General features: G+C 48.8%; 1 protein-coding gene across 1 annotated transcript in view; it reads right to left on the reverse strand.

Annotated features, from left to right (window-relative positions):
• Positions 1 to 10,432, reverse strand: part of LOC149353724 (nose resistant to fluoxetine protein 6-like) — a 90,282-nt gene extending 79,850 nt beyond the window's left edge. The window contains exons 1-3 of the mRNA XM_089575851.1: positions 10,318 to 10,432; positions 9,448 to 9,477; positions 2,597 to 2,893 (exon numbers count right to left, since the gene is read on the reverse strand). Coding sequence (XP_089431977.1) covers positions 2,597 to 2,893; positions 9,448 to 9,477; positions 10,318 to 10,432 — 442 coding nt within the window. The remainder of the gene's footprint in view (positions 1 to 2,596; positions 2,894 to 9,447; positions 9,478 to 10,317) is intronic.
• Between the last annotated feature and the right edge of the window lie 4,112 nt (positions 10,433 to 14,544).

The raw sequence follows: 14,544 nt of genomic DNA on the forward strand, positions 1-14,544 counted from the left end.
GCTGAGTTGACTGGTTCCGCAGAGATAAGGCACCCGGGCCAACGCAGACTTGCTGGCTCAGAAGAAACGCCACGTCCCTTCCACGACTCCAAGGGTCTCACTTGGGTTACCGCACTCCACCGTGATTACAATCTGGCGCCAAAAGCTGGCCGGCCCGCCGAGCATTCGGTGTCCGCCGCACAACACATAAACTGGGCAGAAGCACGTGTGATCGCAAAAGAAAGGGACAAGAAATCACGGCTCTATCTGGAATCGCTGATTATTCAAACGACAGCGCCTGCGCTTAACCGGAATGACGGAAACTTGCCCCCCAACCTACGCCAGGTGCCTGGGTTCGCTCATGCGGCTTGTATAAATAAACGACGCAGCTACGTTATGCCTCATTGCGAACAAGGCTCCCGTGGGGAACCGAAACGTCATTCCATCCTTTCTTTTGGTCGGCGCCATCAAATCGTCATGTAGCATTCCGACCACTCCGGTTTCGGTCAGACACTAGACATCAAGTCTTAGCTGTTCGATCTGATCGATGGAAACACTTCAAAAGAAAGTTTTTACTACGTATCAGAAGAATTGATACCATATAATATTCTAATGTTCAAAACTTTCGTCCCAGAATTTTGGCTGATCTTGTCACCCTTTATGAACTTTTTGTTTGCTTTGTAGCACGTGTGTTTGCCTGCTCAAGGTGGGGTGAGACTTTGTTTGGTCAACAAATTCAGTTTTGAGATTTTTAAATCATCTAATATAGGATTTCTTTATCTTTCAGAAAATATATTACACTTGGGTATTCGCTGTTTCAAAAATATTTTTTGTCCTTTTTTTTCGACACGTTGACAGGAAAAGTGGGTGTATCTCGACCACTCATCTGCTCTGTGATCGTGATGCAATGGTGCAATCTCTTCGTTTCCGATACGTGCAGAAAGTCAATGCTAAGAAGGTTTCGGTTTTGAATTTATTCTTGTGAGTAGTACATTTTTAAGCCACTAGGGCTCCTTCTGTTTATGGCTCCACGCTAAGCTTTGACGCTGTACCCTTGTGCTGTCGATGTACTAACAGTTAATCTGGGTGAGGTGTCCTAAAACCATCTTTGCCAGTCTCAAAACAGTTGAGACAGCTGTAGATGATGCAATTACATGCTTTAATGATGGAAATGGAGCGCGAGTAAGGGAGCTGAAACATTTGGGAGCCACCCCTGGGCCTCTCTGTGTGTTTCTCTGTGGGCCTCTCTGTGCTGAGATCTGAAGCGGAACAGGAAAGAAAGGACCGAAGAAACAAAGAGAAAAGATATGGCGGTGCTTCCACTTCAAAAGACTACAGCCTAGGGAATTTTTGAAGAATAAAAATGTTTTCAAAGACTTTACCGGCGTTTTTCTCAAAACAACATTTTAGGAAGTTTTCGTACCTTTTTCTCGGAAACTATTGGCCACAAGCAAACAAAATTTCCCTGAGGTGTTAATTGGTGGCAGTTACATAACTGGAATTAGAATCAATCGCCTAGGTGCATTTTTATTTCTTTCTAGCATAAAAAGACCGGTCATAAGTGGCAATTTTCATGCATCGGCAAAAGCAAAAAGACGTAACAAATCTAGTTTTCTTTGCAGGAACATAATTCTAGTTCCACTTCTGTGAAGCATTTGTTGCTACCTTTGTACAAAATTGGAACACTCTGTGGGTAGTAGATCTTAAATAAAAGGTACAAACGTATAAAAATTAAAAAACAAAAATAAAAAAACTGCTTCAAAATTTAAAACTTTTTTTTTTACTCTACTGAATGCTGCGTCTATCTTTAATATTCCTCTCAAATTTTATGACCATAGGTTTTATTGCTACTGCTGTACAGCCAAATTTTGGAACTCGATTTCAATTAAGTTTCTTGCTGTCATTGCAATGTATGCCTTCAGATTACCTGTTTTGCGTTGTACGTTATCTTCGTTTCGATGCACTTTTGAGCGCCTGCTTGGCCTTTCTAGGCTAATGTATGAATGCAAAGAAAAAAATAAAAACACGAGTCTGGAGAGGTAGGTTCTGATAACGGCGACGCCGATTGTTTTTCTTGGCTATAAGCGTGCTTCGGAATTTCATTTTGACTTTGTTAATTTGATCTAAGCATTCTGATAGAATATACTTGTCTATGGCTACCTGAAAAAAAGTTCTATTTAGTACCACCTGTCAAAGCTTACTTCTCCTTGCCTCTTCGGGCCAATTTAAAATGTATTGTGCGATTGGAGTCGCTGTATGATACAACTGCAATTACATTAATGTACCTTGCAAGTATTAGAAGCAGTCTTTGTGATTCAAGTTCCTCATTCGTCGCATTGTAACACACACACTCACTCTCACACACACACACACACACACACACACACACACACACACACACACACACACACACACACACACACACACACACACACACACACACAGAATTCGTCTCTTGCAATATTTTATACTGCTGCATGGATTTCATGCCATCGAGTTGAACATATGCGTCACCGTGATATGATGCAATTTTTATGAGTTTACATTTTTTCATTCTCGCCCGGAGCATTTCTGCCCACGGACATTCACCGGACAAGCAAAGTCAGCGTTCACTCACGTCTCAAAGCCCACGGCTCCATGTTCTCGAACGCACGGAATGTCCTGCGTAGCGCTGCTTTGCACACGGGCCGCACGGCGGCCCCCAGCAGCTTGCCTTTTAGGGAAGCGGGTACTTGGATGAAACTCTTGCCTCTTGCTATCATGTCTATTGTCGTCGCCGACTCTGGTGTCGCAAACTGCACCTTCAAAATATCTGGCGTACTGTCAGCACACGAACTCTGAGTTATCAGCAAAAGCAGGAGGCATGTGGTCAACAGACTTGCTGCCGTTAATGGGCAACTGCCTTGGCCGTTACCTGCCAGGTTTGGAGAAAACATTCTTACAGAGAACGTCTCAGAGAATAGCTGAAACTAGGTGAATCAATGCAGTGCAGTCTACCTTTCTCTCTATTGAAACTGACTGCGTATGAACGGAGAGAGCACTGTCTTATGCACAGAACAAACTACGCACACCTTTTGAGCACCTTTTAAAATCCAGTGTAGAGAGCTCAACCGCTTCTGCTTCATTCATACTCGCAGGACTAGAACTCTTTCGACGCAGAAGCCTCCCTTAAAAAAGAGAGAAAAAAAAAGTATGCACGTAATTTATTTCTGAGGACACAGAGCGCCGATAACGGTTATGAGGCAATTCCTTTTAAAGGACGGCTGTCAAATGAATGCATAAATTAACCCGGTGGAAGCTCGCAGCTGACTTTAGATGCCTACAGGCAACTACTACGTTAATGAGCTCCCGCAGACGCCATCGAACGGCCAGTGGCCAGCCGCAATGGATCTGCACACTTTTGACGTCTCTAGAAGTGCATTTTATTGTTAGGCTGTTAAACACCACCCGAATGAAAGGGCTGTCGTTCGGCGCTACGAATATAATAGTACAACTTTATTACAGCATCAAAAGATATATATATATATATATATACCCTGCTTGCATGCTCTTGTCAAAGCATTGAATGAGAAGTCGCTACATGTACACGTACACGTTATGCTGTGCATTAACAACAACACAAGTAAGGCTTAGCATGAGCTGAAAGATTGGCTAAGCTCATGTTTTGCGTGAGCTTGAATTCTAGCGAGAGCTGTAGCTTATGGTTTAGGTACCGGATATAAATGGTTTAGCTGTAGTAGATCTGCTACACTCGCTGAACGGGTGGCCTCGTATCTCCTGTTCAAATTCGTTCGCCCTTCTTTCCAAGTGGCACGGCCTTGTTTAACGTAGAGTTTGCCGGCTGCTGCTGCCGCTTCTGTCAGCTATTGTCTGCGTTTGCAACGTTATCGGTGTTTCACAAGCATCCATCTGTTTCCACGTGACGGCATGCGGGACGACATTAGCGGTGCCGAGATGTCTGGATTGATCCTAAAAAGTTTTTTTTTGGAGGGGGGGGGGAGGGTGTGGTGTTGGTCCACGGCAGCTAGGCTTAGCAAATTCCAACTCCTGCCGCTTATTTCACAGCCACTCCACTACGCTGTGACTTGATATGTAACCAGAAAGTGACATCATACAGCTGTCCACTGGGAAGAAGCCTCACTGAATATTTTCCTTGGGCTGGGCAAGCTCTCAGAACACATAACATCTACAATTCTACCTACTAAAAAAGAAAAAATATCTGTGACACGAAATTGAACCGCATCGGCGACATTTGCTAGAGATATGCTGCGTCAATGGCTTTCAGGCGGTACGTCTTCAGTTTCCTGCGCTTAAAACAACTATTCAGAGTAACACAGATGAAATGTAAACACAAAGGAAGGGCTTGACGACGGGTTTTCCTAGCTTGCAGCTTGACTGAGGATGAGACACCACTATACTTAGAGTTTATAACTAATCACACGGCGAACGGGCAATGGAATGCCATAATATAACTCTGCGAGCAATGGGGTGCTAAAAATGACTATATTTCCCTACATTCATATCACGCCACTACCTGTGCAGCACACTGTAAAAAAATGAACCCAAATGGGAGTTTAAATGGTTGGCGTCCACTTTTAAACTCCCCATGCTGAAACATTTACTCCTCCAATATGGAGTAAAAAAGTGCTAAATGACCGATTTTACTCCCTGCACTAAGTAATAATGTATAAAGGAGGATATTGCTCCTTATAACTCCCATTTTTAAATAGAGTTTCTGGGTCTCAATGTCCTCCAAGTCCTCAATGAAGTAGAAAAAACACCATTTTGTGCAATTCGCCCCGCCCCTAGCGTCTGGTCTGCTGGTGTTTTTTTCGCTGTGTAAAACTTGATGACAACATAATTGAGCAAAATACGTAGAAACAGGAATCGCTTAAACACAGTTGTTTTCTTTGCGAGACTTGAAGAATCATGCAGAAGACGCTCTTTTCTGCAAGACACGAACAAGGTAAATGTGAATGATTTCGCCAGTGGTTGAGACAAAACAGTTAAAAAAAAATACCTGAAGACGAAGTCAAGGTTACTAGTGCCGCCTTTACTGAACAGTCAAGTTTACTGCCAAAGTACATTATTATAGGAGAACTCGCAGTGATCGCTCTGTGGCGATTGCATTCGGTGACCGAGTCCAAATTCAAGGCTTCTAACCCGGTCGCAGTGGCTGCATTTCGACCGTGAAGTAATACTGAAACGACTATCTATCAGTATTCTAGAGTTTCTGACACTTAAAGAAACATTCATCGACGCCAGTGAATAAAGCAGTGAAAGCCGGCATACTTTTTTATTCCATAGACGGTTATCGACTCGGCAAGTTTTAAGGACGTGTTACTAATATTCGCGGAGAAAAATATCCTGAAAAAGACATCTTCATTTGTGTCTTATGGCATTTTGGAAATTTCATCTAGGAAGCAGTGAGCAATAAATAAGCAAGAAAATTAAAAATAAATATTAACTAGTAATGCGTTTAAACTTCTCGTTATACCAATAAGGAAAAATTGACTTCAAATAAGAAACTTAAGGATTTTACATCGGCTCATGCAGTTCTGGAAGGAGACAATAAACATGCAGGTATTGCGGAGTCTTAATTTCCATCAGACAGCGGTCCGCAGTCTCATACAGCATTCATTCAGGTGCCATACCGGCTTTTCAATGGCAGCAGCTGTTACACACTCGAGAACTAAAAGAATAGTGCTCTGTTTCACGGGCGTTTCTGACAGGCGTTGTGAACGTTGAAAACAATAGAGAAAGAAGCAACATGGGCTTGCGGCGGACAGCGTTTCGTAACTGGACATTGCCGATCTAAAAAAAAAGTTTGACGTTGGACACTGCTGCTGCTCATACGAGAGAAAGAAAGAGGGGGTGGGCGAGAGATTTTTCAATAAAAGTTGCAGATAATTTACCCAGCGTTAAAAAAAAGTTGCAGAGAATGCTTACTACATTCGAAAAGGAGCGAAAGCACGGATTTGTGCTACGTAAAAGACGACTGGGAGCAGGCAGTTGCTCGGAACGGAGCAGATGGAGTTTGGTGAAAAAGACGCTCTAAAATGCAGAGCGCGAGAGTTTGGTGCAGTTTAACACGAGGTGTGTTGGCCGCGTGGGCAGCCTACCTACTAGAGAGAGGAAATATATATATATATATATGTGCCACCAGTGGCATGTGGTTGTTTTTTCTTCTGCGTTTCTAATCAATTAGCTTTAAGCGATAACATAATCAGTAATATTCTAACTTGATCAACACCACAAAAATAAGTTGATTAATTCATAATCCCCTGTGCCCCTTAGGTTCTGTGGCTGCTGGCTTCTCTCATATTTATAACGAGCCCCTCATTCCCTTCCCATCTTTGCTTAATTGCTTAGCGAGGGCCTTGGTTCTGCCAGCCTTGACGCAAAAGGAAGCATAAGAGGGTTCTCAAACAGCTTCCACCCTCGTCGTTCGATGACGGGGTGCTCGGCTGCTGACACAAAAGACGCGGGTTCGATCCCGGCTGCGGCGGCTAGAATTTCTTTGAAGGAGAAATTCTAGAGGCCCGTGTACTGTGCGATATCAGTTACACGTTAAAGAACCCCAGGTGGTCGAAATTTCCGGAGCCCTTCACTACGACGTCTCTCATAGCCTGAGTCGCTTTGGGACGCTAAACCCCATGAACCAAACCAAACCATTTGATGACGTTCCACGTCACACCAGCGGTAACTCAGGACGTACTACGTCTGCCGCTTACGAACGTGGGTGGCGCTGATGAACACTCTCAAGGTTAGGTTACTTGTAAACATAAATACCCCCGAATGCAGAAGATTTTACAGCCGTCACCGTAGCTCAGCGGTAGAGCACCGGACGCGTAATTCGGAGGTCGTGAGTTCGGTTCCCACCGGCGGCATGTTGTTTTTTCTTCTGCTTTTCTAATCAATTGCCTTTAACCGATAACATATTCAGTAATATTCTAAATTGATCAACACCACAAAATAAACAAATAAATTAACAATCCCCCCGCCCCTTGGTTTCTGTGGCTGCTGGCTTCTCTCATATTTGTAACGAGCCCCTCATTCCTCTTCCCTTGTTTGCTATATATATAATGTGAGTGTATATACACACAAAAAAACTAGTTGCAGAGCACCAAGATAGCCGTAGGTGGCATATATTTGATAGAAAACATAACGGAACTAAAATCGGTAAGGATATACAGCGCTTCAAGAGAGAAAACCAATCCGGTAAAAAGCTCAATCCCTCGTCAATGTCCGTTACCTGCAGCAACATTTGGCTAAAATGAATTCTGGACGAAACAACAGGTTCAGTGTTGCGCTCTTGCATGCACGTTTTCCAAAGGCTATGAAGTCCAATCAGTAGAATCATATCTTAGGGTTTCGAGTCAGGTTGAGAAAGAACAAGGCAGCGCACATTGTAGGAATTTAGGAGAAAATCTTACTGTAGTGCCCTTATGAAGCACATCTCTAAACAAAATCGCGTTTTTGCAGTCTATAAAACAATGTTCAATTGATTCAGACACATTGTAGAAGTGGCAGTTTACAGAAGACACAAAAAGGTTTTTCCTATCGCGCCACATGTTGACAGGTAGAGTTTCGGTGTGTAATTTATAGAAAAATGTTTTGGTGCAAGGAGAAATTGGCATTTTACGCACTCGCTTTAAAACATCATGACCCGTGAGCTCAAAGTAGACAGAATGATGCAGTGTGGGCGGGAAGAGCGGCGTTATCTAATCCCTGTACAGATTTTTGTGCGAAACAGAATATACCTAAATACTCTTCCCACAACCTGAAGAATGTGGCAAAACGCTACGGTGTGCCGGTAGTTTTTACCGCCCCGTGCAAGTTGGCCTCATTGTGCCCTCAGCTCATGTCCGGAGGGAAGAGGAAGGCTGACCGCGTGAAGCGACATGGCACTCGTTTCGTCAGTTGCCAGACGGGTGTCGTATACCAAATTCTCCTCACCTGTGGCAGGGTATACATCGGTCAGACAGGCCGATGTATACCTTTCGATGAAATCAGGAACAGGGTCGAATTTACCCCTGCACTGTGGCGCGTGCCCGGATGCTACGCGCGTTATGCCACGCCTGTCTTTGCTGGCAGACACCAAAATTTTGAGGAGGAGTAGCCGTGACCAGGTGGAGCGTGAGTTGGCTGAGACCTTTTATATGAAACAGAAAGGTAAATATTGTGTGAGTGAACCTTAGATCAAACTTTATCAGAATGAAGACAGGTTTTTGGTTTGCGCGTTTGTGCGATGTGACAGTTTTAAGCTATAAAAGGAGTGTCGTTTTTCAAAAAAAGTTAGTCGCGAGTCTGCGCTTGTTGTGCAACCTTCTTGTCCGTGTCTTTTTGCGCGCAGTAGCCCCTTTCATTTACCATATCAGTACTCATTTGAAAACCAATCTGTCAAAAACCGCACGGAGGCATAAACTGTCAAAAACCACACGGAGGCATAAACTTCCTGCATAAAGCCTAGTAAACAGGGGCATTCAGTAAAATTGGAAGAACCGACTAAGTTCGGAAGTAGAGTCATGAAGTTAACATGAAAGAATGCTGCAATAATTGGGTGGGAACATTCACGAAAAAAGATGAAACGGGCAACCAACTGTCTCACATAGAGGTGCTCTAGGCACAGTACCCCTGCACAAACAGGCCTGAAAAGGCCTGTTTACAGCATTACAGGGTGTGGCACCCAATTCCCGTATCCCCGCTCACGAAATTTCTTTGGGTGTGCGTTTTTTAAAGACATGTACCAATGCATCGTATTCCGATTGCCCCTGAGTTATAGGCTGCAGTGTTAGCACCCTAATAAAAAACACGTATCGTAATTTTGAAGGGTAGAGTTCCCTGCATGTTATATATGAGTCACCTTCGTGCTCTATTTCGTAAGTCTTCGTAAGTTCAGTACGTTTCATAACAGTCCATAGAACTTTGTGCTGATACGTTTTCTGCAGAATCTGCCGTTTCTAAACAATAATGTTTTTTTTTCATTATAACGTTCAGCAGAGCCAACGTGGCCACAGGCGGTCACCTGAGTGAAGTGCAAAAGGTGGAGACATTCCCTGTACACATGCAGCATGAGCATGATGAAAGAGAAGTGAATGAGGTAAACGCCGCATGAAAGCTTGCTCAGCGGCACGAACATATTCGGTGACAGAAACCGCCCGAAAAGTCCTGCGAGAACAGAAAACTCGCCGTTACAGCATTACTAAGTGAAATTAATCGCTTGCCTAGCTCAGCAACTGGGCTAAATGACTTAGCGCATTATCAAGCGACACTGATTGTCAAAGCGACTGTGGCCGTACAGTAGGGATTTCCGATTTGCCCTATCAGCCGGACATGTTGTGTACTTTGCCCAACTGGGTATTTAAAATGTACCACTCGATCTCTGCACATGCCGTCACCATGTAAGCGGTGCCAGCGCCAATGACCTTCACCCGTGCTTCGTTTTCCAGTGGTCGTTGCACCCACTTGCAGGCACCAGTGAAGGCCAGTAAGATGCTTGCAAGCATATGTATGCCTTTGCATTACCGCATGGCAGTTTCCGGAGTCCTTCATTACAGCGTCCCTCATATCCTGAGTCGCTTTGGGACGTTAAACCCTAATAAATAAACCGAGACCTTGTCACACTTTATCAATTTTCTTTCTTTCTTATGTAGCATGTGTGTTTACCTTCTTAAGTTTCTCGCTGTCACTGAAATGTGTACCTTCCTATTAGCGGTATTGTGTTGCACGTTGTCTCCGATTCTATACAGTTTTGCTCTCCTGCTTGATCTTTCTAGGTTGCAGTATTATTTCAGTGAAAAAAAAACTCAAAATAAGAGCCTGGAGCACTAGCCTCTGTGAATGGCGGCGGGGATGGCTTGTCGTGGCTCGAAGCGTGCTGCGATGACCAAGTTTGGGAATTTCGGTGCACTAATCTGACCTGCGTATTTAGCTAGACTACATTTGCACATGGGTACTTAAGAATAATGTTCCAAGTAGCACCTGTCAAGGCTTATTCTACTGGCCTTTTCGGGCTAATTTTAGAAGCAGTTGTGTGGCCGCGCTATCAGTACGATGCACTTCTAAAATTTGTGAGACATAATATTGAAATTAGAAGCCTCACGCACTCTTTACGCGTCCAGTTGCGCATTTATGCCACTTATTCCCATTAGGGTATCATAGAATTTCTTCTAGTGGTGATATTTTGTATTGCTCTATGCCTTTCATGTCATTGAGTGGAACATATGGTGTCAGAATGATATACGCAATTTTTATGATTCTGCATTTTTTCATTCCTCCCCCAGAATTTCTCTCCCAGGAAATTCCGTGAACATGCAGAAGTGTGCCGTCACTCACGTATCAAGGCCCATGGCTCCGTGTTCTCGAATGCGCGGAATGCCTTGTGTAGCGCTACTTTGCACACGGGCATCTGTGGGAATCCTGGCTTTCCGCCGTTGCCTCTGCGCGGCATGCCGGCTTCCCGCGTTGTTTCTCCTCTTTCCCTTGCTCCCGCCTCAGGCGGTGGAGAGGCGGCTAGGTGACTAATCACTGTCATTTGGCCACAGCTCCGCCCCGGCTCCCCAACGGCCTTTGCCATTGGCGCCTTTTGGCGGGAATTCGGGACCCCGCTTTGGGCGGCCGCGCGCCGCGCGACCGTCCGAGCGGGGCCCACAGAGAGAGATCCCTCCGAGACAGCGTAAGGTGCGTACGCTACTGTTTGTCCGTGCCGGCCTTTGCCGCTCGGACCAGTGCATATACTCGAGCTCGCCCGCACGTGTCCTCTGACCTGCAGCGGCTCGAGCCTGTCCAGCGGGGTCCAGCGACCTCCGACAGGCGTACCTTGCGTTTATTGCCCACTCTCTCTCGCAACCGGCCCAACGGTCGACACGAGAGAGAGATCACAGCACTGCCGCGGGGACATTCTCCTGCAGCGGCGTGCTAGCGGCGCGCATTGCTCGAGTCGCTTCGTGCGCGCAGCGGAGCCTTGCTCCTCGCGCGCCCCCGGGACGGGGTGACTATTGAGTGTGTGTGTATCAGCTGGAGGACGACGTGAATAAACGTCTCCTTTGTGAACTTGGAGGCCTATTTCTTTGCGGCGAATCGCTCTCCTCCCAGCGGAGGTTGAGTGCACCGCATCGGTGTCCCAGTGGTGTGTGGTGACGGCTGATCGGGGCCCTTGGCTCGCGCGAAGCTCGAACCCGCGGTGGGTGGTGGCCTGTGTCTACGTAGAAACCCACAACTGGCGCCCAACGTGATAAGTCATTGGCGCTTACGCCTTTGATGGCACATTAGCCGAGCAGGTCGCCTTGCCGATCACGCTTGCGCACCCCCAGCGGGGCACTCGGCAGCTACATGTCGGCTCCCTACGGAGTTGTAGCGTCGTTTGATCCGCTGGCTGCTGTTCCTTCGAATAGCCAGACACCGTGGTTGGCCGCGGCCCCCATTGGGGTTTACGGCGACACAACCCAAAATGTCCATCACGCGGCTCCCATTGCAGCTGTATCGGAAGCACCCTGCGGTGCATCCGCTGGTCACATGCCTCAGCTGTGCACGCTTTCCGCCCCGTGCGAAAGCAGTTCGTGTCACGCTGCCGCAAACGGCAGTTTCGAACAGCAGCAGCCGTGCCCCGCGAGCAGTCAATTCTGCTCTGGGAACGGCGAGGCGCTGGCCCGGTTCCCTGTGGAAACCGCGCCGCTCATCGAACTAGGAGCCTTGCCTCCCTCGTTCGTGCAGCCCGCCCAAGCCTCCACTGAGGCCGGGGCGCAGGCGCTGCTAGCCAGTGCTGCCCAGATGATCCATTCGCTGTCAGGGGCTGTTGGGACGCTTTTGGCCATGTCGAAGTTGTCTCACCCCGCGGTCAAGTTGCCCATGCCAACATACCGCGGGTATGATGACCTACTCAGTGCCCGGGATTTCCTTGAGTCCCTCACCCATTATCAGAGAACTATGGGTCTCACTGAGCAGGTGGTGCTTGCACACATCATCCCCGCAGCGCTGACTGACACGGCAGCTCGGTGGCATCGGCTTTCTAGCCACCGGGCAGCGACTCTCGAGGAGTTCCGTGCAGCATTCCTGCGCGAATTCCTGCCCGCTGACTACGAGCGTAGGATGCGGCGAGAGCTGGAGCTCCGTACTCAGGCTCCGGATGAGTCGCTGCAAGAGTATGTTCGTGCGATGGAAGACCTTTTCTCAATCGCCGAGCCCAGAGCCTCGAACGAGGAGCGTGTCGAAAGGACGATCAGGCAGGCACATCCGACCTTTTCGGCTTACCTGCGCGGCGGCCGATTCCGAGATTTGGAGGAGCTGGCCGCCGAGGCAAAGCGCATTCAAGGCGACATTCTCGCCGCGCGCGCCTATCGTCCGCCACCGCCGGCAAGCGAGGCCCTTGAGCCACGCTGTGCATGGAGAGGGGCCTTGCCCTTACCCAACCGGCGACCACCCGCACAACCTGCCTTTGCAGCTGTTAGCGGGCAAAACGATTCATGGGAGTTGAGCGACAGAGCTCTCGATCCCTACTCGTACGGGAGACGGGCAGCCTGCGCTGCACCGTTTTCTGAAGCGCGTGCTGAGGGGCGCCAAGCGCTCCAACGCACAGCGGAGGGGGAAACCCGACTCGGCCGACCCTTTGGTCGTGCAGCGGGCGGACCCAGGCAGGGAGAGGCGCCATTGTCCCGCGACCAAGCTCGCGGCGGTGTGCGCTGTTTCCGCTGCCAAGAGAGGGGCCACTTAGCAAGAGAATGCACCGTAGCCAGGCCTCCTGCGGGGCAGGGAAACGGCGGCGGGGGTCGATCGTAAAGGGACCACCGGCCCAATCTCTGCTAATTCCCTCTGCGTACAGAGCAAGCTGCCTTGCTAATGCGCACGCGCCGTTTATTCCGGTCACCATTGCTGGCCGCGAATTTTCGGCGTTACTGGATACGGGAGCCAGCGCTTCCTTGTTCGGTGAAGAGGTGTTGTCCTACTTGCAGAAGCACTCTGTGCGCTTGTGGGACTGCCGTACGGCATTCAACCTTGCGAAAGGCGTGGCCCATTCGGCTGGCGCCGCGAAGCTGACTGTCAGGTGGGGAGAGCGGACGAGACGCACGCGTTTCATCCATCTCCCAGGGCTCAGAGTGCCCATGATTCTCGGACGGGACTTTCTCCTGAAAACCGGGATCGTGGTGGACATTGCGATTGGCGGCTATCGCGACGGACCATTTTCCCAGCTTAAGCCGTTCATTAGCCCATCGGCGTTAGTATCTGCCTGCTCAGTGTAGGCGTTCGGAGAGTGCCACGCTCAGCGGAGAGGGCCACGCCCTTGTGTCGAGCGTTCCGTCGTTCAGCCTCCCCTTTGGGACCGAGCGGCGCGGCACGACCAGGCACCACATCCGCTGGCCGCCTGTGCGGTAACATTGGATGACACACAGAAGGCTCGTTTGACAGCGCTATTGCGTCAGTACGATGAGCTTTTCACGGATCAACCTGGCTGTACCACTTTAGTGAGCCACAAGATCCACACTGGAGACGCGCTTCCTTTGAAGTGCAACCCTAGACCCGTCAGCCTTGCGAAAAGGCAGGTTATTGATGGGTTGCTGGATGAGATGCTGTCGGCGGACATTATCCGCCGCTCGTCCAGCGCCTGGGCGTCTCCGGTGGTGTTGGTGCCTAAGAAAGATGGCAGCCACCGTTTGTGTGTGGATTATCGCCGTCTAAATGCGCTGACTCGCAAGGATGCCTATCCGCTCCCTACGATCAGCTCAATCGTAGGAAACCTGGGCAGCGCGCGGTACTTTTCCACGCTAGATGCCTCCAAAGGTTACCTACAGGTCCAGATGGCTGACACTGACCGGTCTAAGACCGCGTTCACGTGTCACAGAGGGCTCTTTGAGTTCACTCGTATGCCCTTTGGTCTCTGCAATGGTCCTGCGACTTTTCAGAGGCTCATGGACCGCGTCCTGGGGGAAGCGAAATGGTCCCACGCCATGTGCTACCTGGACGATATCGTGATTTATTCACGAACCTTCGATGAGCACTTAGGCCACATTGCCGACGTGCTCGAGAGGGTACGGGCTGCTGGGATGACTTTGAATCCTGCGAAAGCCCAAATAGCGCGGACCCGGGTTCAGTTACTAGGGTTCACGCTGGGCGAGGGCTCCATTGAGCCTGATGCGGAGAAACTTCGAGCCATACTCGAATTTCTCGCGCCCAAGGACGTACGCGGCCTCCGCCGCTTTCTGGGAATGGCCAATTTTTATCGGTCGTTCATCCCGTCCTGTGCCCGCGTGCAGGCACCCTTGACCAAGCTCTTGGGAAAGACTGCAGCGTGGCGATGGGGGCCCGAGCAAGAGCGATCCTTTCGCCTCCTGTCTAGTGCCATTGCCGAGACAGCGCAGCTCAGGCTACCCGACCTGACCAGACAGTTCGTAGTCCAGACTGACGCGAGCGATCTGGGTTTAGGAGCAGTTCTCCTACAGGAATTCGATGGCGTGCTGCAACCGCTGGCCTTTGCCAGCCGCTCCTTGCTGCCCTCGGAGAGGAATTATTCCGTGACCGAGAAGGAGTGCCTCGCCATCGTGTTTGCACTGCGCAAATTCGACGTCTACC

This window comes from Amblyomma mixtum, chromosome 3 (genome assembly GCF_055824585.1).
Source record: "Amblyomma mixtum isolate Tamu chromosome 3, ASM5582458v1, whole genome shotgun sequence".
Classification (NCBI taxonomy): Eukaryota; Metazoa; Arthropoda; class Arachnida; order Ixodida; family Ixodidae; genus Amblyomma; species Amblyomma mixtum.